At 41.3% G+C, this 27658-nt stretch overlaps 1 protein-coding gene across 1 annotated transcript in view; it reads left to right on the plus strand.

The window, feature by feature from the left end:
* TMPRSS15 (transmembrane serine protease 15) overlaps positions 1-27658 on the plus strand; it is a 459995-nt gene that overhangs the window by 396879 nt on the left and 35458 nt on the right. The window contains exon 19 of the mRNA XM_069760884.1: positions 16774-16869. Coding sequence (XP_069616985.1) covers positions 16774-16869 — 96 coding nt within the window. The remainder of the gene's footprint in view (positions 1-16773; positions 16870-27658) is intronic.

Genomic DNA, 27658 nt, shown 5'->3' on the forward strand with positions numbered 1-27658 from the left:
GATGGTCACCGGTGGGGATTGTGTGTTCTACCCCTTCTATCCGTCCGAAGTCCAATGGGTGTTTACTGAAGACTTGTTCATATTCCGTCACTAGCCTATACACCCCTTGTTTTTGATGGGTAGGTGTTGAATTTATGCCCACGTGTAGCTGTTGGCACCAATCCTCCAATTCTCCATCTGAGCCGTTGACTTCCACCTGACAGGTTGGTTCTAAGGGCTCAATGGTTGTGATGGCATTGTTGTCAACAGTATATAGCTTTGCCACTGTAGCATACCTTGGCAAAGTGACCTCTTCCTCTCCACAGTTCAAAAGTCGTACCGGCACTCGTCCCCGGTGTACCTCGACTACCCCTCGTGCTGTGAGTATAGTGGGCCTGCTGTCGGTGTACACTGGTTCTATTAAGGCTTGATAATCTCGTCCCTTAGTACCAATGGCTGCTCTACACCATACCAGCATTTCTGTTTTTGGTGGGATTACAATAGACGTTGGATCACTTACCCTCACACTGCCGATTTCTCCACCTGCAACTTCTACCTGTTGCCTTAACATCAATACTTTTATTTCCCTCCGGAGAACTCTCTGCTGGCAGGATTGGGCAGTTTCAGCAATTTGCTGTAAGACAGAAATAACTTCGGAAAAGCAGTTCTCTAAAACATTCATTCCTATCAATACAGTTGGTTCACAGTTCTGCCGGTCAACATCAACAACAATTATACCCTGTTTCTTCAATTCTACTTTACCAATCTTTATGGTCATCTCCCTGAATCCTAGTTTCGGTACCAACTTACCATTACTGGCCCATATATCTAGTTCAACATCAGAGGGCCCTTTATCAATATCTGCATCAGCCCAGTACCTCTTATAAAGGATATACGGTATAGATGAAATCTGGGAACCTGTGTCCAACAAAGCGTTGAGGGGAATTCCGTCCAGCACGATAGGGATAATGGTTCATCCTCCGATGTACCTGTCGTGCCAGGGTGTTGGGCCTTGAAAGTTCATTCCTGCGAAGCGGCCCGCATTCCCAGGGGATTCCCGTTTAAATCACAATCTCGTGCAAAGTGGCCTGGCTGCTGGCAACGGCGGCAAATGGGCTGTCCATCCGGTTGGTAGCGGTCGCGGGGTCGTCCTCTCCATGTCGGGTATCTCCGGGGTCTCATCCATGGAACATCCTCTCTACGGTTTGCCAACTCCATCTTGGGTCCTCTCATCTCCTGCATGGTTTTAGCCATTGAAGCAACAACATCAGTTAAAGAGTCAAGCTTTTGTTGAAGAGCCTCATTAGTACTGGGCCCCAGGGGCTTAGCAATGGCCCCGGACATAGCTGATGTCACTGGCACTCCCTGTTGTTGAGGTGCCTCTGCCATGGGTTGTGCAGGATCCTGATCCCGAGGTGCCTCTGCCAGCTGGAGACGTATAGCGCTCTCTTTTAATTGGGCAAATGTCAATTCAGGGTTCTTAAAAACAAGCATGCTCACATGCCCCCGGTGAGAAGGGGTGTAGAGTTCCTCAATAAATTGATCTCTTAGCAGTTTATCCGCTCCGGTGTTAAAAATGGGTTCAGCCAGTGTAAGTGATATAAGGGCTTCCTGCAGGTTTAAGGCAAAGAATCTCACGCCCTTATTAGCTTTTTGTTTGCAATTAAAGAATCGTACTTTAGCTTTGCTGCTGGCAGTGGTTTCAAATGTAGCTTTTAATCCAGCAAATATGCGTTCAACAGTGCCTTTTAGATCAGCTGCCCATGCTGTGACTTCTCGCTTAGCATGGCCACTTAACTGCATCATCAGGAGACTAACACGCTGAACTTTACCCACGGGGAACATGTCAAAATGGGCCAGCATCTTTTCTCTGAAATCGTCAAGGGTATTAGGCTCACCTTCATACATTGGAAGCCACGGGCCACCCGGGGTATATGGCATCAGCACCGGCATGATGGGCGCCATTCCTTGCACCGCTGCACTGCCGGACTCTCTATCGACACTCTGTCTTTCAGCTGCATTAGCGTCGCTGGGTGCTGCGGCGTCTCCGTGCTGCGACATACTGTGCCCCCTTAGTTAATCCGGACCCTTCCGGTCCTCCGCTTCCGTCGGGATAGTGTAGATTCGTTCCGCTGTGCAGCAGGATTGGTTTTCCCCTTGCTCTGACGTCAGAGCGCTCAGCTTGGTGCCGCCCACAATGACACGCCCCCTGCTGCTCCCGCCCGCCGCGCGCTCTGTAATGGCGGATTCTGAAGTTTTTCAGTCAGACTGGGGCTCAGGTAATGGCGTAGCTCAATTAACAGTCTCGTGCCTAACGGTTATGAGGTGATTACCTCAGGGGATGGCGGCCATCTTTACTCCATTATAACCAATGGGGAAAAGTCACTTTCAATAGTTTTTAATGGGAAATGGAATTTTCTTTAATAAAGTCAATTTTCAAGATTTTTCATCCAAGTTTTCACAGTTTTGGGCTCCAATCACGGCACACAATACCCGGTATACGGGCTGGCTGAATCCTGTTCGTGACGCCAATTGTGACGCCCAAGAGACCGGGATACCCAGCACCGGACCAATGGGGTCTGTCTCTTAAGCGGGATGTCACGGGTGGCTTGACCCGGTGCTGTGGCCTCAGGCAATGCACAGTGTAAGGGGTATCGTGAGGGGACAGGCACTTACTTGATCAGCAGCAGGTTCTCCCAGCGGTGACGATCCCGATCCTGGATAGATGGCTATTGTCCAAATGAAAGACTGAGGCACTGAAACGTTTAACCAGTTTACTTTAACATAAAGGGATTTACAACCAGTCCTGTCACCGGAGTCTGTATGGGAACCCTGAGTTACTTTGACCCTGCCGGGGTCTTCGCCTCTTATTGTACGCAGTTTCTGTATGGCCCTGCTGCTGTATGTGAACTGGCTGCCGGCCCAATCTGTCCCCTCCGGGTCCTGGTTCGACGGGCAACCCGAGTCTTTTTATCGGCTTACCCCCTCCGGGAGTACCGCTGAACTCTGTGTCTGTTGCTGCGTCCGGCCCTAGTGAAGCTGATATCACCTCACGTTTTTCCGGTTGCTGTATTATATATAATGAATACAGCCACGGATCCGGTATCCGTCTTTGCGCCTGTTCTGGGTAGTGATTAATGCTACCCGGTTCTCACAATGTCCTTTTTCTCTGTCCCTCTTCTCCTCAGGCCGGTGATTTAGGCCTGGAAACAGTTACAGGGCTGTTAGAATTTCAGCTGTATGACCTCTCACTTTCAGCTCCTTAGCCCAACTGCCAGTTCTTCTCTCAGACCAGAATGGATCAAGGGGAGTCTCTGGAGCTCCCCCTTCTGGCCGGAGGTGGTAGTGCAGTTTTGCTATCTTAGTACTTGTATTTAGTGTCAGTAACTATTTTTGTGGCAAATACCCTAGGGGTGCCACACCTACAAGCAAACCCTGTAGTATAAGGCAGCACCCCTACAGGCAGACCCTGTAGTATAAGGCAGCACCCCATAGGCAGACCTTGTAGTATAAGGAAGCACCCCATAGGCAGACCCTGTGGTATAAGGCAGCACCCCTATAGGCAGACCCTGTAGTATAAGGCAGCACACCTATAGGCAGACCCTGTAGTATAAGGCAGCACACCTATAGCCAGATCCTGTAGTATAAGACAGCACCCCTATAGGCAGACCCTGTAGTATAAGGCAGCACCCCTGTAGGCAGACCCTACAGTATAAGGCAGCACCCCTATAGTCAGACCCTGTAGAATAACGCAGCACCCCTATAGGCAGACCCTGTAGTACAAGGCAGCACCCCTATAGGCAGATCCTGTAGTATAAGGCAGCACCCCTATAGGCAGACCCTGTATTATAAGACAGCACCCCTATAAGCAGACCCTGTAGCATAAGGCAGCACTACTATAGGCAGACTCTGTAGTATGAGGCAGCACCCCCATAGGCAGATCCTGTAGTATAATGCTCACCTCTCTTCCTCCGCAGCTCTGGGTGCCAGCTCATCTCTTGACAGCGGGCACCGGTTAGTGACATCATCGCGCCTCCTGTCAGTGTATGCGTCGGTGACGTCTGATGCTGAGAGGGGGATGATGGGAGAAGGAGCATAGCACTCCTTCTCCCATCAATGCGATCAGCTGTATTGGCTAAATGCCGGTACAGCTGACCTTTGGGATGACAGACGGGGGCCCCACTGCGGGCACCAGGGCTCCCCCGCCTGCTCAGAGGCCCCATAGCGGCAGGTGGCAAAGCAGGGAGATCGATTCTCCCTGCTCTGCCGCAGAATGTAACTGTATTGGTGTGCCGTGTGGTGCCCTGGGTGACCGCCCCCTCTGCCTCCCGGTAGCTAAGCTACTGTCTGGATTGCTTCAACATATCCCACTGATTATGAGACTGTTTTTTCATGACATATTGTACTTTATCATAGTGGTAACATGTCTTCAATATGACTTGTCTTTATTTATTAACAAAATAGAAATAGAAATTTGGCAAAAATTCTAACTACAACCCTAACCCTAACACAACCCTAACCCCAACCCTAACTGCAAAGAATGACACTTGACAGGGAACTGTAAAAACCGGCCCTGGTTATGTTCTCCAGGGTCTCAGGTACCCCGGATAGCTGAGACCACAGAGATCTTCCGATGCTGGTGGGTGCTATACTTATATTTGTTAGAGTCATTAAAAAGTGGCGCAGAAAAATAAGTACCCTTAACTACCCCACTGAGAAGCATATCAGTGCTCGTTAAGGGGTTAATAACCTGTTTAAACCGGCAGACAGGAGAAAACAATGTGCTAATACATAGCTCAGTGTGCACAAGCTGCCATGGCTTTCATCAGTGTTAGTTCTGTTTACAGTGATCCATTACCAAGAGCAATAAGATCATTTCACTCAATGAAAGAGCATTGATGTACATGGACCCATAGAAGCACCAGATAGATGCGAAACATCCGTCATCCACTTTTCCTCCCTCCGCATGTGTCCCTTTTTTCACCTGCATACCGCTGGATACCATCCACAAGTAATGGCATAAAGGACTTTCTTAAAGCTACAAGGATTCAGTGAGTACTGCTTTTCTATTCCTCTCTGCACTTCATGTACTTTGCAACTCCTCATATGCACCACCAATATATATATATATATATATATATATATATATATATATATATATATATATATATATATATATGTATATATATATATATATATATATATTTATATATATATATATATATACATATATATATATCATCCTTTTGGAAGTTGCTATAGCCTGATGAAATAAGGACACGAGTTCAAGCGTCTAACCACTGGTGCCTAAAGATCTACACTCTATTTTTTGCTAAAATTAGAAAAATCTGCTACAGATTTTTCTTTGTCAGACAGAATTTTTAACGTTACCAAAATACCACCCATAAAGATTTCACAAAGATTTTGAAGATATAGTTAAATATATCAAGCTTTTACCTCTGTATAAGATAAAATCATTGTGCTACTTAGTTAAGATTTTCCCTTGAGAGAGTTTTTTACTAGCAGAATGAGCAATTTTAAGTTGTCACTCCTTACACTAGATCATATCTCCAGCTGTTTCCAGGCAGGATGGAGGTTTTCACAGTGCAACATGTGAAACAGAAGCCAAGATCAGCAAGCCAGCATGCTGGGTCTGAGTAAGATGAAGAATAAGAATTTTCAGGAACGGGAAGAAGCTACTTTATATATTGTAAAGAGTTTCCTGTTATAACATGTAGGTTTAACAATGGATATGACAAATGTGTATGATTATGGTTTTTCAAAGAATTCAAAGGCCAATTACTCTTATTTCTAGGACTGCAGGTTGCATCTTACTATAGATACATTTCAGCTTTAAATAGAATAAAATAGGAAAAAATATTTCCTACTAATTAATTATTTCCTGCTGGTGTAAAGAGGGGTTAATAATATCACTAATATTAATGCACTAGAATAGAATAAGGAGGTATTAGATCTATTTTTAGTGTTCCTCTGCAGCACTTGTGTTACACACATATAGCTTTACGGCACATACATACTCTGTACACACACATATGCACCACACTGCTGCATGCATACGGCATACACACTCAGTTCTGTTGTAGATTCACATACATATTTGCTTTACCACATACGCACAAATCTGCTGCACACACAGCTTGACTACATACACACAGTTCTCCTACATGCACACACATGACTCTGCTGTATGCACACAGTACTGCTACATATACACACACAGTTCTCCAACATCAACACAAAGGAAACTCTGCTACATATTCACACACAGCTCTACTACATGCACACAATTCTCCTACATGCACACACATGACTCTGCTGTATACACACAGTACTGCTACATATACACACACAGCTCTCCAACATCAACACAAAGGAAACTCTGCTACATATTCACACACAGCTCTACTACATGCACACAATTCTCCTACATGCACACACATGACTCTGCTGTATGCACACAGTACTGCTACATATACACACACAGTTCTCCAACATCAACACAAAGGAAACTCTGCTACATATTCACACACAGCTCTACTACATGCACACAATTCTCCTACATGCACACACATGACTCTGCTGTATACACACAGTACTGCTACATATACACACACAGCTCTCCAACATCATCACAATGGAAACTCTGCTACATATTCACACACACCTATGCTACATCAACAAACAGCTTTTTTACACACACATATCACCTACATCAGCACACACCCCTACTGAACACTCTGGATGCACTACTACATCTTGAAGTTCCTTTCTGGCATGTGACAGTTCATATGACCCGAATCGGCATGAGAAAATAATCGCAGACCTGGGCTGCACCATAGAGTAACACTGGGTCGAGTGCTATGTGATGTTTTATTGCATAACACTTGGCCGTGCTATACGGTAGTGTGACTCCAGCCTAATGGCAAGTTTTTAGTATGTTTGAGTCACTTACCTAGGACCACAGGCTGGAATATAATTGGGACTAATCAACATGAGTAAAATGATCCAATATATTCTAGGTCTTAAGTAAATGTGTTAAAGATCACATAATTGCAATAGTTACATAATAGCTGGAACATCTCATAGTGAAGGCATAGCTGAAAGCTTCCAAACCATCTGATGCTAATGACAGTGCAATGACTTCAATGTTTTGAGATAAATGTAAACCAACAATGGAACCACCAGTAACAAATAGCTACATAGACCAATGACCTTGTGGTAGGGTCTGTAGCGCAACGTTTCAATAGGACACTCCTGATTAGAGCAATAACAAGAAAAAATGGAGTACAATGTCCAACACACGTGAATCAATAAAAAAAAGTATAAATATATTAGACATTAAAACTAGACAAAATTACAACAATCAATAATATCTATAATTACAACACAAGCATTGGGATCAGGTAGACAAGTGGCTGTAGTGTCAAAAATCAAATCTCATATCTGAACATAGTATCATAATGTCAATATATGTTGGAGTAAGTGGCGGAGATACAGTAAAAAACTAATATAACCGCCCAAGTGCACATGAGGATTCTTCAATCCTCAATCCCCCATAGCCCATAGATGTCTATAAGCGCTTACCCATGATAAATAGAACAAGACCCACGCCACTCCATCACCGATGTGCATTTCATTTACGCTTCTTCAGAATGTGGTAATGTTCTGTGTGACGGGTCAGGGTATACCATTATCCCCAAGGTATACCATTATCCCCAGGAGTCCATTATATCAGCACATGTGTCTGGAAGTACATGCCGGATGTTCCGTCATTTCCGGCAAGGTCCGATAATGCTGCGTGCCAGAGACGCCTTGCTGACGTCACTGACACGCCACTTGTCTACCTGATCCAAATGCTTGTGTTATAATTATAAATATTATTGATTGATGCAATTTTGTCTAGTTTTAATGTCTAATAAATTTATACTTTTTTATTGAGTCAGGTGTTTTGGACATTGTACTCCATTTTTACTTGACTTCAATGTTTTGGAGTAAGTCAATATGGTTAAGAGGCTTTAAGACTACATGTAATGAACAACTGCAACATTGCTGACAGACTAGCTGTCCTACACAGATTATAGTTGCAGCTGCAATAATATATAAGAAATCCAGCAAAGAGACAGCATGTCTATCTGACTTGGAACTTACTGACCAAATAAATAGAGTAGCAGCACAGCATATCAATATGGATAGAAAGTTCAAAGGCAGCGTATAACTATTATCAGAAGTGTTGAGGGAATTACTAACTGGACCTTCAGTACTTAGCAATCAGATAAATACAATGATATACATCATTGAGCTTAATAGATTAGGTATAGTAAGCATGAGTGCAACAAGCCAGATGTAACTAAGGAGATGGAGTGCAAATAGTGCCTAGTTAGAGTAGTCAGTACCTGAGGTCATATTATGAACTGAATCTGCACCAGAGACCAGCACCTCGACGCACGTTTCTCCCTCTGGTTCATAAGGAGGCATGGCTTATTAAAAACAACACTTTAAATATTACAGTGTGGATTAGATAAGTGAAAGCTGCTGTGTGACTGATCCTTTGTGGTAGTGCGGCACATGCTCAGAAGCTTGCAGGTTAGAGCTGCGCCAACAGAGAGGGACATTGTCGGCAGCTGTGGAAATATTAGTTAACCTTTGCATTATGAAAAGAAATTGCATTTAACCACTACACGGTAGGCTAAACTAACTCCTCTCACAGTGAGAGCGATTCAACACATGATATGAAGTTTAAGGGATCAGTCCATGATCTGGAGAGGTGGCACGCTTGCACCTTGCATCATCATAGTGGTGCGGTTGTCCATTATTTAGCCTTAAATAAGCACTCAGTACAGTGTGATGCTATGCCCCAAGGAGTGATGTGGGCAGGCAGTGCTATGCGTGATAAGAGGAAGGACCAGTAAGTCATTCTCTCATCATCATGGCAACCAGCCACCACATGTCAGACCACAAGGCGAAGCAGCGCGCAGTGAAGGCGCATCTGTGCTGCATGGTATTTGGCAGTATAACTATTTATTAGGAGTGAAATAAAGTAAGACTGCTATAACCCATAATGAACTGGCAATCTGCACAAAAGGCAGTGACTACAGGATTAAGGGTCATCAAATCTGTGTTTTGAAACCAGTTTGATTAGTTGTGTACTTATAAATATTCAAAATACAGTCAATATAATTAATAAATGTTCAGCCAAGTATAACCACAGATAGCAGATATAAAATTAGAAAAATATAGGATATAAAAACTCCAAAACATATTATGGTAATTCAGACAGGACCATAGTATTTCACATAGATATAAGATAATTTTTTTGTCTAAATAGCCAAATAAATTAAAATTCAGTAAATTATAACGCATATATAAAGTCAGTATGTCAAGTAAGATGAAATCGTATAAATGTTCAATAGATTCTTGACCATCCATTTCCGATGCTGTACTTTTTGCCTAAATCACCGGTTGTTTACCTTGGGTTACTATACATTTTAACCTAGCCAGATCCAGTGGGTTGAGGCCACTTGGACTTCAATACAGCTTTGTTTGAATTATAGAACTCAAAAGGGGTTTACACAGTCCTAGTAGACCTCCAAGTGTTACGAACCTTTTTTCTGGGCAATTAGAGGTTTTGCATTATTGAGATTTGTGCATATGTAACAAATTTTGGGGAGATTGGTGATTTGATTTCATTCGATTTCAGTTTGATTCTTTCCATTTGTATGAAAAAGGAATTTCCCTACTAAGGCAACCTCTTAACGTCTGCGTTACTTTTTTTCATTTTGTTTGTTGCCTCTATCTAAAATGCTTTTATATTCCATTATAAAATATAGACAGCCTGGAAACACATTTCATTCCTTTTAGTTTTTTAATTTATGTTTCGCTAAGCTTTTTTTGACAAACTGACTGCAGTAACATCAGCATAAAACCCTTTTCATTATTGGTACAGGAGAAGGAGGTTTGAAGGCTGTAAATTCTTAGGAACGTAAACGAAAGCTTAATTGGTATCTATAAAACAGTAGAAAATCCCAAAATAAATTATTTTAAGAAAATATTGGATTTGACCAATAAATCATTTTTCCATTTAAAGTAATGCAGATAAATACATGTACCGGATTGCCAGTGTGTAATCGCTAAGCCTTAGATAGGACATATTACAGCCTTAGAGTAAATGTCAAGCTGTCAGACTGCTTATTAACAAGGTGGAATAGTGGGCATTCCATTTAAATTAAACCTATTCTCTTATACCCGAGCTTACGTGAGCCTGTGTGGTATTATTCTCAAGAGCTGCACTACAGTAGGATTAGTGGCAAAGAAAGCTTCCAGCAACATTCACCTTCCTCCAGACAAAAGGGGCATTATTTGGAATATATTTTGCAAATAAAAAAAAAGCTGTCAAGTATTAGTTAGTCATCCTTATTAAGCCCTTATTATGAGAGTCTACGCACTAAGTTGATCTTAGTCATAATTAACTAATCTTTGAATACTTCAACCCCTTCACGACCTTTGACGTACTTGTATGCTAAAAGTCGTGTCCCTGCCATTGCAGGGGTTCTCATGCCATGCACGCATCTTTCCTGGCACATGACAGCTAATTTAATATACACCAAAAGGGTATCAATAAAAATGTCCGCTTATGGTGCAACACATAAGCCCTCGCCCAGCCTCATACCCCCAAAAATGAAAATGTTACCGATTTTGGAAAATGGCAACACAAGCAAATTTTTATTTTCCTATAAATTCCTGATTTGTTTTCATGACTTAAATAAAAAAAATCTATACATGTTTGTTATCTACGCGCTCATACTTACCTGGAGAATCATATCACAGGGTCAGTTTTACTGTATAGTGAACATTGTAAATAATAAAACAAAAAAGAAAAAGGGTATTTTCCAGCTCACCAATGAAGATAGTTCAGTTTGCATAGAAACCACAATCCGACCAATTGTGCACATAAATGGAAAAAAAAATGAATTTTTTCAGCTCCTGGTAAAAAATATTGTTGAAGACTTAACTCCACATAAAAGTTTAAAATTAGTATCCAAGGCAGAGTGTACAAAAACGACACATTTCGAATGTTCACCAACGGTTTTTGTCAAAGCTTTGCCAAAGAACGTTTGTGCATGTAAGAAATGCATTACTTTTTGAATACTCTGCCATGGATATTCATTTTTAACTTTCATATGGAATAAAGTCTTCAACAATTTTTTACCAAGAGTTGAATAACACGCTTGTTTTTCTTAAAAACCCTGCTGTTGTCTTCTGTCTGGGGAGACCTATTTTGAAATTTGGTATTTTTTGGGGTGTTCAAGATGCGGTTCTGAAACTTGTGGTTGATTGACTTAAATGAGGATGGGTCTGTCGGCCACGAGTTTCAGAGCCGCATCTTGAATATTTTAAAGAATATTGAAGTTCAAGGTTGGTCGTTTTTGACCGAAGACAACAGCATGGTTAAATAATAAAAGCCCCAAACATTTGGGGAGCTGCACTTCTTTTGCAATTTCAATGCACTTTTTTTTCTCACTTTCCAGTGCATTACATTATAAAATTAATGGTGTCATTCTAAAGTACAACTCATTTTGCCAAAAAAAAAAAAAAAAATTGTATAGCTATTTTGACAGAAGAAAAAAAAAACTATGGCTCTTGGAATAAGGGCAGGAGAAAATGAAAATTGCAAGGTGGTGTAGGGGTTAAACCCGTTGTTCAAGGGTTAATTGGCATTCTGCAAAAGTGGCCATAAAAAAATTATTTAGATTAATGTACAAACTAAAATGCATAATCAGTAGATTTTTTTCATCAATAATTAAAAAAAAAACTTTTTTGCATTAAATCAGATAGAAAGTATAAATAAATAGTGAATATTTGTTAAAAAAAAGGATTTGAAGACTTAAATTGAAAATATCCCTGTATCCAGTGGGCTTATTCTCTATTGAGTCAGTGCTCACTAATAACTCCCTATCTAGGCTAGCTGAATCAAATAAGAGAAAGATAGCTGTGTGACTTAAATCTGCCAGAAGGAAGCAATAATTCTAACTTAGAATTAGCCTTGTCACAACATCCCTACACGAGCCCTACGCTTTTCATGCATTCAGTTTACCATTCTTATGTTCCTATTATTCCGTCTGTTGCTTTATGACAATCACTGTAGAAATAGTTGGTTGCTGAGCTGTCATGTTGCAAGCTGTCATGCCTTTAACCACTTGCTCTTTCTCAGTACCTTTTACTTTCATAATAAGAATGGAACAATTGTTCTTAAAAGGGATGAGCACCCTTGTCATGGAAAACATGATTTTTTTTATGTGTGCGTATTAGACCTCCTTCACATGTCCTGGTGACTCTTGTACAGGAAACACCAGTACTGGTGAGATCCACGGTCCGTGTCTGATTGCCATTTATAGTATGTATGTGAGATCCGTGTGACATCCGTGTATCCTTTTGCTGTTCATGTGTCCATGTTTTACATCCGTGTGCTCATGTGACATATACCGGCACCAGGGAAAAGCAGTACAGTTCCCACTGACCCCAGGCACTGGCTGCTGAAGCCAACTCTCACCATTGTCTCTTGGTCTCCCTGTCATTAGCTCGGCCAAGCAACAATGATAGGGGGTGTATTCAGAACCCGCTGTGTACCTCCTGTGTAAATAAAGTATTAAATTAAAAAATGTCATGGGCTCCCAAGTAATCTTCATAATCAGCAGAAGATAAGCCCACATCTGCAGGCTGATGTTCTTAATCTGAGAAAATGTGCAATATCCCAAAGGGTACCAGGCTATTAATAACAGCTCCCAGCTGTCTGCTTAGCTTCTACTTGTGAATTTACGGGGGACCCCTATAAATTCAAACCAGCAAAGGCTAATCAGACAGCCATGGGCTGATACTAATAACTGATGCATAGTAGCTATGTATTCCAAGAAGATGGATCACTTTTTATAGCTATATCACCTTACTTTTTGTTTTATATTTTTTTTTTATATTAGTAATACCATTTAGGCCAAGTTAGAGATGAGCAAATTAATTTATTGGTTTCAAATTTGAGATAAAGTTTATGAAATTTGCAGGTCTCAGCAAATTCAAACAATTTGTAGTTTACGCTGAGCGAAACACCATTAAAAAGTTCCCACTAACATTTTACATGTGGAAGAAGATTGAATTAGTCACAGAAGGCTAACATGACCTCAGGCTCAATCGCACAGGCTTCCCCATAATGCCATACAGCTATCACATCCCATGGTATAGTGCAGTCAAATCGAGACGGTCTATCATAGCCAGTATAAAAGTCTAGGCAGAGAATGCAGCAGCCTGCTTAGGTTGATTTAGAATAGTCAAAGGGCACAACTCATCAATAGAGATAGGCAGAGAAAGTTCTGAAATATTGGACAATTACAGCAGTGAAGAAAATGAGTAGCTTGTGAATAATAAAGATTGAATTGAGGGAGGGAAAGATATAGGGATTGAGACTAATGGTTGTGAGCAACAGAAGCACAAGACTTGGTTAAATTAATCAGGAATATAGTGTATCAGGTATCTCTCCTACTGCATTTGAATTAATATTAATCTGTTTTTTTTTTCTTGATTCATAAGGCACTAGGTAACAGCAGCAATGCAGCACAATATTTTCTACAGAACGAACATTTGAAATTAGTGTCAGTGACAATACTCTTGCAAATCACAAGTGACAGTACTGAATTTTTATACTGTGCAGTCCTTTTTGTAATGAATGTTGCTAAAAAAATGTTAGTTTTTTTAAATGCAGACATTTGACTGTGGATCACTGTTTTTACACCAGTATGACAAGCATTCACATCACACCTATACTGAGTCCACTGCTACATTTCTCCTCCTGTGTGTACCTATCTACCTTGAATTTCTTCTTACAATCTTTTATGGCATGGGTTGAATAATTGGGGTTGACAATTGTCAAAAATAAATTGTAATAATTGAATAAATTTATAGTAAAAGAAAAAGTAGGTATTGCAATGGATGAGGTAGTATAAAAGAAATAAAAAACATACCACGGCTAAGAATATGAGAGCCGGTAGCAGCAGAAGAGGAGTCACCACCACTTCTAGGCAGAAGTACTAGCTAATTAACCCACAATTAGCAACCGTATGAGTGGGTAGGAAGTGGAAGGAACGATAGAATATATCTCAATCACAGCAGGATGTTACCCTACATTCTGCAGAGAACGGTCTGTCTAATCACAAATGATTGAGAGGGATAATTTTTGGACCTTTTTTATTTAAAAAAAAAATTCTGTGAATGCGTTTTTAAATTGGCTATTGGTTACTACTGCTTACCATCCATTTGTAAGATGAGGTCTCTTTGTCATTTCTAAGAATGTGTTTGTATTAAAGAACTTGAAGGGGGTTGGATACAGTCTTATGAGAGTATTACACAGGTCTTTTAAGGGAAATTGGAGACTCTGCAGTATTGTAATTCACTGCGAATCAATTCTGAACAAATCTTTTCTTGTTTTTTAAATTTGTGGAATTTAAAAAAAAATATCATTTCCAGTCAAAGTCTTGAAGGTATTTTTCTGCTTCCAACTATCTGACACAGTTGAAATCTACATAAAATGCTAAGTAACTGTGTAAATACTTTGCAGTACTGGTTTCATACTGATAATTACTTACTTCACATTGTTTTCACAATTTGTTTATATAGCTGCTTTTAAAATTCTGCTGGTTGTCCTTGAAATTAAAAAGCTTGGTTCTTTCTGTATAGCAGCCATTTGATTCCCCACAAAGCATTGGTCTCTGGTGACAAGAAATTAGCAAACATTTAAACTGAACATTATTCATGAATGCATATGAAAACACAGTATAAATCAAAAATCTGTAAAGCAATTAAAGTATTTACGGAGTTACTCACCTTTCTAGTCTTAGAAAATAGTGTACAAAGAGACTGTAGAAATAATTCAGCATAATTATAACACTAGTTATACTTAGGTTATTTAAATAGTGAAAGTGACAATACTCCAGACCTATACCCTACACGTACCTGTGAACCATCAGATATTGTTAGTAATGCTAATGCATCAATACCCACAAATGTTGGCTTACATGAACGTTTTTATAGGAAGCTGGTCATTCCTCTACGTACATAAGGACATCTATCTAAGGAAAATAATGTAAGGGGTAAAGAATGAGATATACAGAGCTATACAGATGTAGCAGTTAAATTTAGGCATCCATTTTTTTGTATAAGACAGGACATCAATATTTTAATATTAACATAAAAGGATAGAGTCCATGAGATTCCATTGAGGCCTTACGTCTTTACCTTGAAGCTTTGCTCGACAAACCGCCTCACATCTCAGGACTTGATAAACGATTGGGAAATGCCATTTTTGAAGGCAGCCCTGTTGGATTTAGGTTTTAAAAAATTTCCTACTGTTGATTTTAGGTAAGTTTCAAAAAAATAGTCATAGTTTATGGTGTACCAGGAGCAATTTGAAGATTTGGTGCCTTGAAGTTGAACCTTTGATACAATTTCTCCTATCACTTGCTTTTTTAGCCTCCTTTTTTATTTTTTACTTAATTTATTCAATGTATTCTCTGCCTTGCAGATTGCTTTTTCTTCTGCTCCTCAGCAGAACTGTCTTTTGGATTAGGTTATAAAGGACGTTCCCATCTGACACAGTTATGGAATAAATACCTGATCAGTATCCCTTGGACAGTCAGTTATCAGAAGAAAAATATTCAAGTGACTGTTTTCTTTATTCAAATTAATTGAGACTTGGCCACTTTTTGAAGCATTTCCCTTTCCTTTAAGATAAATTATGTTCGTGGAAGTTTACTTCTTAGGCCGACATCAAACGTATGGAAAATCAGTGTTCTCCGTATAGTCATCCGTGTGTAATGCATTTGCAATGCGATGATGCAATTTTCTTGCACCTATGTATCCGTATGACATCTGTATGACATGCGTATGACATTACATTTCTCACTGATTCTCCCCATTGAATTTAATGGCTCAATGGGCTGACATGAGGAAAATGTGTGCTTATTTGTCCCAAGCTAGACAAATGGTCCTTGTGGTGTCGAGTTTATCTCGCACCCATAGGCTTGCATTGGCGAGTCTCGGACGATATACATGTACAATTTTACATGCACGTCGAATACACCTGAGAAAAAATATGGTGATGTGAGCGGCCCCATAGATTAACACTTGTTCGAGTGCTATGCATTGTTTTCTCGCATAGCAATCATCCGTATTCTACGGTAGTGACTCCTGCCTTAGATGGAATCCATGACCATCTAATAGAGACATGCAAATTTGATGATATTCAAATTGGGTTGATTTGCTTGAATTCGGCCCAGATATTTCAATTTTCCTCAAATACATTTAGTGCGAATGGAATCAGTTGGGGAGGGATTAAGAAATCTGTAATACTCACCACTCCTTGTCCTCACCATACCTCTACTTCTCTCTTTTCTGTTATCTACCATCTACCATTTTCTGTTTCAGGGCTTCTTTGCTACTTTTTTGCTCTTCTCTTCTAAGCAGCACCATATTCGCCTCCATTTTTCTGGACTTTGCACAAATCAAATCTCGACAATTTTGGATTCTGGAGAATCCAATTTTTTTTTTAAATTCATAACGAATATGATTCATTAAGAAGCCACTCACTAATCTCTAACTTTGAAAAAAAAAACATATTGAAAAAATGGATAAACCTTTTTAAATTCATATGTGGATTTATTATTATTATTATTATTATTATTATTATTAATATCATTTTCAGACTGGATTGACAAAATGAACACTTTTTTGCAGGAATGGGAAAACAACAACTACTGTACAAACGAGTGGAAATTTGACTTATGTAAAATTAACTGAGGCACATGATGGCAGTCTAAGCTTTCAACCCAGGTAGGAACTGAATACTTTTGCCATTTTAAGTATATAAATTCAAATATATTATCAACAACATTGAACAAAACACTCTTTAATTTAGTTTTTAAATAGTATTTTCCTGGTATAGTTTTACTTTCCTTTCAAGAAACTGAATCCTGCTGTGGCCATTTTGACCCTAAATTTTTAATGCTTTAATGCTTTTTCTTTTGTTCTCTCCTTAAACAAGATGTCTTTAGATGTGGGGTCACCAAGTGTCCTCTTTTAGGAGATGTTCTATTATTGCATTATTAATGTGACTATTTAAATGTATAGGTCATGTAGCAGTATGGTTACTGCGAAAGGATTTCATTTATTAACAAAAAGTCTGCAAAATAGTATAGTAATATGTAATTTTATCCTGACAATAGAGAACTCTGTATAAGCCATAAATGCTGTTTGCTTCTGGATTATCCTTTTTTACACATATCTTAAACTTTGTTTCTGAGTGCATATAATTTGACTAATGAGAAATGAAGCTTTTTGCCGTCATGCATCTACTGTAAAGACAAGCCACGCCACTACTACTGGACAGTAAGGACACCTACACTTACACAAAATGCAGATTTCATAATTCTTTAAAGTCCTTTGAAGAATAAAGTTGATTGGTATGTGCCCATTCTTTTGTGTTTTTGAGGCAGCGAGCCCTCAGATTTTCCCAACCAGCAAACATATCAACTATCATCCCAGTCACTTCCAATACTGACCACCCACCTTCTCACTGCCTCAAAAACACAAAAGAACGGGCACATACCAATCAACTTTATTCTTCAAAGTACTTTAAAGAAGTAAAATGTGACACTGGTGGGATATATACTTTATGGTTTGAAGTACGTTAATATCATGGTTATTATTTTCAGTTGAAAAAATATCAGTTGCAGGGCTCCAGAAAGTAAATTCCTCCAACAATTAATTTTTTTGTAAACGTGCTGTCTAAAATGGAAACCCTATTTAATGATTTCTCATCCTTTCATTTTTTTTTAAGAGAATACACAAGATCTAAAATATTTTGCTTAATGATAATGTCAGCTGTGTTCCTTACTTTAACTTTTGGTTTGACATATTTCAAAAAGAGTGTAAGAGATTATCAGCTTTGGAAGAAAAAAATCCCCAAATTTTGTGACACTCCATTGGGAGATGCTTATAATATATTTGTTTATATGTGGCCGCCAAGTGTTTGTGATGTGAACTGCAGCCTGTCAATACATTTTGCCAGCATGGCATGAGGATTGACGTATTTATGAAAATTTGAGAAAAGGTTAAGGTGGACACATTTTTAACTGTAGATGATGCTAATATAGTGTTCAAAGCACCGTAATGAATAATTACTTATTGTCAAGTTTGTGCAGAGAGTTGTGATACAGCTACTTATGCACAATATATTTAAAGTCATTCTAGAAGGGGACATAATATAGATGGCACTAGAGTTCTAGTCCTCTTCCTGTCTGGAGAGACAATTTGATAGAAAGATAGAAAAAAGTTACTGTTAGGCCTCTTTCAAACACTTTTAAAAGTATAGTTGAAGCCAGGAATAAAATATAAGGAGGGTCATCCAATCATCTATAGACCCTTGAAGGCAAAAACTTGCAGGCCTGATTCAAATATTTTGAAAGTGGTTTTGATGTACTCCTACATCCATTGTAATTCATTTGTAAGGCCAAAACAGTCGTAAAAATTTGTACAATTCATTGCACATAAAACAAAGCATAATAATAATAAATAAATGAACAAATAAAAAAGTTTCGCTGTTGAAAAGTGGCAAAACATAACAACAAAAGGTCTAAACTTTAAAGGGTTAATTAACCTTTATCATTTGTTTTAAATATCAATGTCTCTAATAATATCTTGCACAATTATAATAACAAAAAGGTTTTTCTATTTTTGTTCTGAATCGTGAATCCATCATTTAATTGTCTCCCTTTAGATGTGACATACTTCTGTGATATATTATTAGCGCAAACATAATTTAACACGTTTCAGCTCTAATCATCTTACATTCGATATGTTACTGTAGCATGCCTTACCTCTTTATGTGCGTGCTCAGGAACAATGCTGCCGATCCAAGCTTATTAATCCTAAACAATGGGTTGAGGGAAGAATCTCTGAATATGACATATTTGCATATTTTATTGTCTGCATATCTCATCGAGAATTGTATTTGACTTACAAATGAAGGCAAGAAAAGGCTTGTAGGTTGGTTAAGATTTTTTCTGTCTTCATTTACATGTGTAATTATCTATAAATAGATGGGTGACTATACAGGAAAATATTCCAAATGTTTCCTCTAGTGAATTTCAATTTTTCACACAAAGATCAGCTCCTCCGAAAACAAACACTAATAGAAAAACTAAATGGTGTTGTGTGAAAAGAAACAAGTGGAGAAAACAATAACCAACTTGCCAGAGTCACTTTGTGAAGTGGACCCACTAAATCGCACAACCTGGTGGGTACATGGTCCTAGGCAGCTGGCAGGATGGCACATTAGGATCAAGGACGTGGTACACTCAGGATTCTAGGGAGCAACAGGAGGGATGGAATAAAGCCATCAAGGAAAGAGGCAGGTTAGCACTGTGTGCAGGAGGTGAAGAAAACCAAACAAGAGTCTTGAAACAAAATCTGAAGATACAGGTGATGTTATTGATGCCTGCAGGACGACTTGCTAAGCCCAATGTTGACCACAACAGATGGCAGTATATCCAGGATATGGAAGCCTGGACCAGAATACCCTGGACAGGTGCATAGCACAACTTACATTTTCTGAAAAATTCATATAATAGGGATGAGAGCTTGGAGCTTTGTCAGCAGAAAAAAAGATGCTCTGGGGACCGGATGGTCCACTTTTTTCCTCTGGTGCATCTTTGACTTGTTCATTTCAGGACGGGTCTTCCAGCCTCAACCAGGCCTCAGAGATCACTGTGTGTTGCATGCCTGTAACATAATAATAATAATAATTTTTATTTATATAGCTCCAACATATTCCGCAGCACTTTACAATTAAGCGGGGACATGTACAAACAATACGAGTTAAGACAATTTAAACAGTGACATTAGGAGTGAGGTCCCTGCTCGCAAGCTTACAATCTACAAGGAAATGGGGGGACACAATAGGTGAAAAGTGATTGTTATTTCAGGTCTGGCAATTATAATAAATAGGGATTTTCATACAAAGTTGCATGATCCGGTCATCAGCCCGTGTATTTAAGTGCAATAGTCAAGTATCAAGTGCAGATATCATGTGCATAGAGGGTGTGGAGACAGATGAATAGGAGGGGGCAGATTCAGAGTAATATTTAAAAGGAGGGAACAGGACAAAGTTAGTTTACTGAGTAGTTGATGTGGTAGGCTTGTTTGAAGAGATGGGTTTTCAAAGCGCGCTTGAATAGGTCGGGGCTAGGTATCAGTCTGATCGTCTGGGGAAGTGCATTCCAGAGAGCTGGCGCAGCTTGAGAAAAGTCTTGGAGACGGAGGTGAGAGGTTTGGATTACAGGGGATGTTAGTCTTAGGTCATTTGTAGAACGAGGGCACGTATAGGGCGATAGACGGAGATGAGAGAGGAGATATAAGGCGGTGCAGAACTGTGGAGAACTTTGTGGGTGAGAGAGATGAGTTTATACTGGACCCTGTCACAAGATGGAGGCATCGGTGAAGCGGTTGGACAGAAATATGACTCTGGCTGCAGCATTCAAGATGGATTGGAGAGGAGAAAGTTTGATAAGAGGGAGACCGATCAGAAGAGAGTTGCAGTAGTCCAGACGGGAATGAATGAGAGCGACAGTAAGAGTCATAGCAGATTCATCGGTGAGAAAAGGTCGGATTCTGGAGATGTTTTTAAAATGCAGGTGACAAGAGCGAGTGAGTGATCGGATATAGGGAGTAAAGGAAAGTTCTGTGTCAAATATGACCCCAAGACAGCGGGCATGCTGCTTGGGAATTATGGTTGAACATCACAATGGGCAGTTATCTCCAAGGCCTGGTCATGGCTGAAAGTTTTGGTTTCGAGTGAACAGACGGGGAGATGCAACTTGTGGTGAGGGAAAATAGAGGCCACTCTGAATACCATTGAATAATCAGCAGAGAGGCCAAAAAGGTGTGCTTTGAGGTTAGTATTTTTTCAAAACTGTTTCCGGCTGTTTGCAGTACAGGGAAATGGCAATCAGCTGGCCATCATTATGCTGAATCTTCATATAGGAAACTTACCTGAAGCAGCCAGTGCCAGGTAGCAGCTGCCAAGGCAAACAGGATCATGGGGTGCATTAATAGAGGTCTGGATACACATGATGAGAACATTATACTGCCTCTGTACAAATCCCTATGTGACGCCCAGGAGACCAGGATACCCAGCACCGGACCAATGGAGTCTGTCTCTTGAGGGGGATGTCACGGGTGGCTTGACCCGGTGCTGTGGCCTCAGGCAATGCACAGTGTAAGGGGTATCATGAGGGGACAGGCACTTACTTGATCAGCAGCAGGTTCTCCCAGCGGTGACGATCTCGATCCTGGATAGATGGCTATTGTCCAAATGAAAGACTGAGGCACTGAAACGTTTAACCAGTTTACTTTATCATAAAAGGATTTACAACCAGTCCTGTCACCGGAGTCTGTATGGGAACTCTGAGTTACTTTGACCCTGCCGGGGTCTTCGCCTCTTATTGTGCGCAATTTCTGTGTGGCCCTGCTGCTGTATGTGAACTGGCTGCCGGCCCAATCTGTCCCCTCCGGGTCCTGGTTCGACGGGCAACCCGAGTCCTTTTATCGGTTTACCCCCTCTGGGAGTACCGCTGAACTCTGTGTCTGTTGCTGCATCCGACCCTAGTGAAGCTGATATCACCTCACGTTTTTCCGGTTGCTGTATTATATATAATGAATACAGCCACGGATCCGGTATCCGTCTTTGCACCTGTTCTGGGTAGTGATTAATGCTACCCGGTTCTCACAATGTCCTTTTTCTCTATCCCTCTTCTCCTCAGGCCGGTGATTTAGGCCTGGTAACAGTCACAGGGCTGTTAGAGATTTAACTGTATGACCTCTCACTATCAGCTCCTTGGCCCAACTGCCATTTCTTCTCTCAGACCAGAATGGATCAAGGGGAGTCTCTGGAGCTCCCCCTTCTGGCCGGAGGTGGTAGTGCAGTCTTGCTATTTTAGTATTTGTACTTACTGTCAGTAACTATTTTTGTGGCAAATACCCCTAGGGGTGCCACATTCCCCCTTAGTTAAGAACAGTACTCCGGGACTGTGGGACAATAACATTTTGAAATAACAATTAATATGTACAGAGTCTTAAAAATGAAAAGTTACAAAAACCACTCAAGGAAACAAAAATAGAGTTCTGTAAAAAGTCACTTCAAATAGCGTCCATTAATACAGTTCTATCCTTGAAGGTATTAGGAACGGCACTGTACTTAGTGTCCAGGAATTTAGTTCCATTTTTCCAACGGAGTTATCAATATAAAGTCTAAAGAAAGTTCAAAAAGAGCAAAAAGCAAAGTTCAAAAAGCAGTCTTTCCGGAGCTTTGATTTAGTGCCTCCGGGCTGATAAAAAGTTCAAGAATATGCAATAAGTTCATACAGACAAGTCTCTGTAGGCACTGGGCTTAAACGTTGCAGAATGATAGCAATGACTATACTACATTTTCTGTTTAACTATATACGGCATAACATATATACAATTCACATTATGAGCTTTATAGTTGGTAATCTGCATACCTGGCCGGTAATTGACCCTGGGTACTACGCTGTGATCTACGTAATAGCGGTGTCTCTTCATGTGGTGTACTACTGTCTACTGCGGATGTAGTATCTGCCCGCTCTGCTAAAGATAATTCCACGACTATGGAGTTGGCAAGTCCACCGTGAATGGGATTACTCTGACCAGGAATCTGTTCTTCCTGGCCTGGAACCTCCTGTAGTACGGGGTCAGCCTCTTCCTGTCTTGGGACTTCTGGTATTGGGTTCGGTGTTGGGTAAAAGGCCACCATGGGAACCACTACTGCACCATGGTATGTTAGTAGGGTTTTGGGAAAGTCTCCTATACAGGTGTGATACACTTCCTCTTCTTTTTCCTTTACTGGTTGAACCTGTATGGGTTGAATAACTTCTGGTTCTGGCTGGACAACGTCTGGCTCTTTCAATGCTTCCGGACATAATTTAAGATTGTCTCTTGACAATAGTACAGATGTTAAGCCTCCGTTTTTGCTAATGAGACACATTTTAGGATTATCCACTCTTGTTGGTAAAACTGTGTAGGGTACGGCTTCCCACTGATTGTCCAGTTTATTGGTTTGACGATTTCTCTTGAGCACTTGGTCACCCGGTCTTAATGGGGTCGCTAGAGCATTCTGGTTGAAAGTTCGCTCTTGTCTTTCTCTAGTTTGCTGAAGGCTTCTTTCCACACTCTCTTGCACTTGGCGATACTGCTTTTTCCGTATGATATCCCAATTGGAGTCTTGAACTTCTGCGTCTGGTTTCAGAATTCCCATTTCTAGATCGATTGGTAATTGGCCGGGTCTTGCACGCATAAGGTAAGCTGGGGTGCAGTTGGTGGAGCTCACCGGGACATGATTATACAGATCCACCAAGTCAGGCAATTTCTCTGGCCATTGATTCCTTTCTGTCTCAGGTAAAGTCTTTAGTAGGTCTATTACAATATGGTTCATCTTCTCGCATAAGCCGTTTGTTTGTGGATGATAGGCCGTCATCCGGATCTTTTTGCAACCATACATATTACAGAATTCTCTGAAGATCTCTGATTCAAAGGCTGTACCTTGGTCGGTGAGAACCTGTTCCGGATATCCATGGGGTCTACAAAAGTACGTTTGGAACGCTTTGGCTGCTGTTTTTGCTGTCAGATCTTTTACGGGTACTACTACCAAGAAACGTGAATAATGGTCCACGATGGTCAAGGCATAGACATAGCCGGACTGGCTTGGTGTCAACTTCACGTGGTCCATGGCTACAAGTTCAAGTGGTTGTTTGGTGATTATGGGCTGCAGTGGTGCTCTTTGGTTCTTTTGATCGTTTCTTCTGAGGTTACACGGGCCACAATTTCTGCACCACTGTTCGATTGATTTTCTCATCCCGACCCAATAAAATCTTTCTCTTAGAAGTACTTCTAACTTTTTCCAACCGAAGTGACCAGCACCATTATGGTAAGCTTCGAGGACCATCTTCACATCTTGTTTAGGCACAATAATCTGCCAAACCAATTCATGTGTTTTCGGATTGGTGTATCTTCTACAGAGCTTCCCTTGATACAGGAACATTTTGCCTCTCTCTTTCCAGAGTTGATGCGTCTCTTCTGGGGCATCCTCATAGGGATATGCACTTTGCTCAGTCAACAGTTCCTTCACCAACTTCACAGCCGGATTGCTGTCTTGGGTGTCAGCCCATCTATGGTGTGCTAACGGATTAAAATTCACCTCTTGTTGTTTCTGATAGGTACTTGACTGATGATGTTTTGCCTTGGGACGATGGAAGGCTGGTAGTTCAATTTCTTCAAGCTCCCCCGTTTCCTCTTCTACATCTCTCAAGTGTGGCATCCGGGATAGGGCATCGGCATTTCCATTCTTGCGACCTGCTCGATACTTGATTATGAAGTTGTAATTAGATAACCGGGCTATCCATCGCTGTTCTAACGCACCTAATTTGGCTGTGTCCAGGTGGGTCAACGGATTGTTGTCAGTATAGACAATAAATTCTGCAGCGGCCAGATAGTGTTTGAAACGCTCCGTCACAGCCCAAACTACTGCCAGTAGTTCCAATTTGAAGGAGCTGTAATTTTCTGAATTTCTTTCAGTAGGCCGGAGCTTTCTACTTGCAAAGGCGATGACTTTCTCCCGACCTTCTTGCTTTTGTGACAGCACCGCTCCTAGTCCCACATTACTGGCATCGGTGTAGAGGATGAAAGGTTTATGGTAATCTGGGTATGCCAGAACCTCTTCTCCGGTTAGTGCCTTCTTTAGTTGTTCAAAGGAGTCTTCCCTTTCGTCGTTCCACTGAAAAGGAGGGTTTCGGTTTGAAGGTTTCTTCGTCTGCCCTACCAAGGTGTCTTGCAAGGGTGCTGCCAACTTGGTAAATCCTTTTATAAATCTGCGATAGTAACCCACCAATCCCAGGAATTGTCTCACTTCTTTTGCGCTGGAAGGTCTTGGCCAATCCCTTATGGCGCTTATTTTCTCGGGATCTGGTGCTACTCCCTCCGAACTCACGATGTGTCCCAGGTACTGTACCTTTGGCTTGAGAAGGTGACATTTGGATGGCTTGACTTTCATGCCATACCTGGATAAGGCTTCGAACACTTCTGCCAGGTCTATTAAGTGTTGTTCGTAAGTCTTTGAGTAGACGATCACATCATCTAGGTACAGGAGGACGGTCTCGAAGTTCTTGTGTCCGAGGCAGCATTCCATCAGCCGCTGGAAGGTACCGGATGCGTTGCAGAGTCCGAACGGCATGCGATTAAATTCACATAGACCCATTGGTGTGGTGAATGCCGTCTTTTCCTTATCTCTCTCAGCCACAGGGACTTGCCAATACCCACTTGTTAAGTTTAAGGTGGAAAAATAATTAGCAGATTTCAAAGCAGTTAAGGACTCTTCTATCCTAGGCAAGGGGTAGGCGTCTTTATGGGTGATGTTATTAATCTTCCGGTAGTCTACGCACATTCTCATGGTTCCGTCCTTTTTTTTGACAATCACTAGAGGGGCCGCCCAGGGGCTACAGCTGTCTCTTATTACCCCGGCCTGTTTCATTTCCCTCAGCATATCTTTTGCACATTGATAGTGAGCGGGCGGTATGGGTCTATATCTTTCTTTTATTGGGGGATGGTCACCTGTGGGGATTGTGTGTTCTACCCCTTCTATCCGTCCGAAGTCCAATGGGTGTTTACTGAAGACTTGTTCATATTCCTTCACTAGCCTATACACCCCTTGTTTTTGATGGGTAGGTGTTGAATTTATGCCCACGTGTAGCTGTTGGCACCAATCCTCCATTTCTCCATCTGAGCCATTGCCTTCCACCTGACAGGTTGGTTCTAAGGGCTCAATGGTTGTGATGGCATTGTTGTCAACAGTATATAGCTTTGCCATTGTAGCATACCTTGGCAAAGTGACCTCTTCCTCTCCACAGTTCAAAAGTCGTACCGGCACTCGTCCCCGGTGTACCTCGACTATCCCTCGTGCTGTGAGTATAGTGGGCCTGCTGTCGGTGTACACTGGTTCTATTAAGGCTTGATAATCTCGTCCCTTAGTACCAATGGCTGCTCTACACCATACCAGCATTTCTGTTTTTGGTGGGATTACAATAGACGTTGGATCACTTACCCTCACACTGCCGATTTCTCCACCTGCAACTTCTACCTGTTGCCTTAACATCAATACTTTTATTTCCCTCCGGAGAACTCTCTGCTGGCAGGATTGGGCAGTTTCAGCAATTTGCTGTAAGACAGAAATGACTTCGGAAAAGCAGTTCTCTAACACATTCATTCCTATCAATACAGTTGGTTCACAGTTCCGCCGGTCAACATCAACAACAATTATACCCTGTTTCTTCAGTTCTACTTTACCAATCTTTATGGTCATCTCCCTGAATCCTAGTTTCGGTACCAACTTACCATTACTGGCCCATATATCTAGTTCAACATCAGAGGGCCCTTTATCAATATCTGCATCAGCCCAGTACCTCTTATAAAGGATATACGGTATAGATGAAATCTGGGAACCTGTGTCCAGCAAAGCGTTGAGGGGAATTCCGTCCAGCACGATAGGGATAATGGGTCGTCCTCCGATGTACCTGTCGTGCCAGGGTGTTGGGCCTTGAAAGTTCATTCCTGCGAAGCGGCCCGCATTCCCAGGGGATTCCCGTTTAAATCACAATCTCGTGCAAAGTGGCCCGGCTGCTGGCAACGGCGGCAAATGGGCTGTCCATCCGGTTGGTAGCGGTCGCGGGGTCGTCCTCTCCATGTCGGGTATCTCCGGGGTCTCATCCATGGAACATCCTCTCTACAGTTTGCCAACTCCATCTTGTGTCCTCTCATCTCCTGCATGGTTTTAGCCATTGAAGCAACAACGTCAGCTAAAGAGTCAAGCTTTTGTTGAAGAGCCTCATTAGTACTGGGCCCCAGGGGCTTAGCAATGGCCCCAGACATAGCTGATGTCACTGGCACTCCCTGTTGTTGAGGTGCCTCTGCCATGGGTTGCGCAGGATCCTGATCCCGAGGTGCCTCTGCCAGCTGGAGACGTATAGCGCTCTCCTTTAATTGGGCAAATGTCAATTCAGGGTTCTTAAAAACAAGCATGCTCACATGCCCCCGGTGAGAAGGGGTGTAGAGTCCCTCAATAAATTGATCTCTTAGCAGTTTATCCGCTCCGGTGTTAAAAATGGGTTCAGCCAGTGTAAGTGATTTAAGGGCTTCCTGCAGGTTTAAGGCAAAGTCTCTCACGCCCTCATTAGCTTTTTGTTTGCAACTAAAGAATCGTATTTTAGCTTTGCTGCTGGCCGTGGTTTCAAATGTAGCTTTTAATCCAGCAAATATGCGTTCAACAGTGCCTTTTAGATCAGCTGCCCATGCTGTGACTTCTCGCTTAGCATGGCCACTTAACTGCATCATCAGGAGACTAACACGCTGAACTTCACCCACAGGGAACATGTCAAAATGGGCCAGCATCTTTTCTCTGAAATCGTCAAGGGTATTAGGCTCACCTTCATACATTGGAAGCCATGGGCCACCCGGGGTATATGGCATCAGCACCGGCATGATGGGCGCCACTCCTTGC

The sequence above is a fragment of the Ranitomeya imitator genome, chromosome 3, assembly GCF_032444005.1.
Source record: "Ranitomeya imitator isolate aRanImi1 chromosome 3, aRanImi1.pri, whole genome shotgun sequence".
Taxonomy (NCBI): Eukaryota; Metazoa; Chordata; class Amphibia; order Anura; family Dendrobatidae; genus Ranitomeya; species Ranitomeya imitator.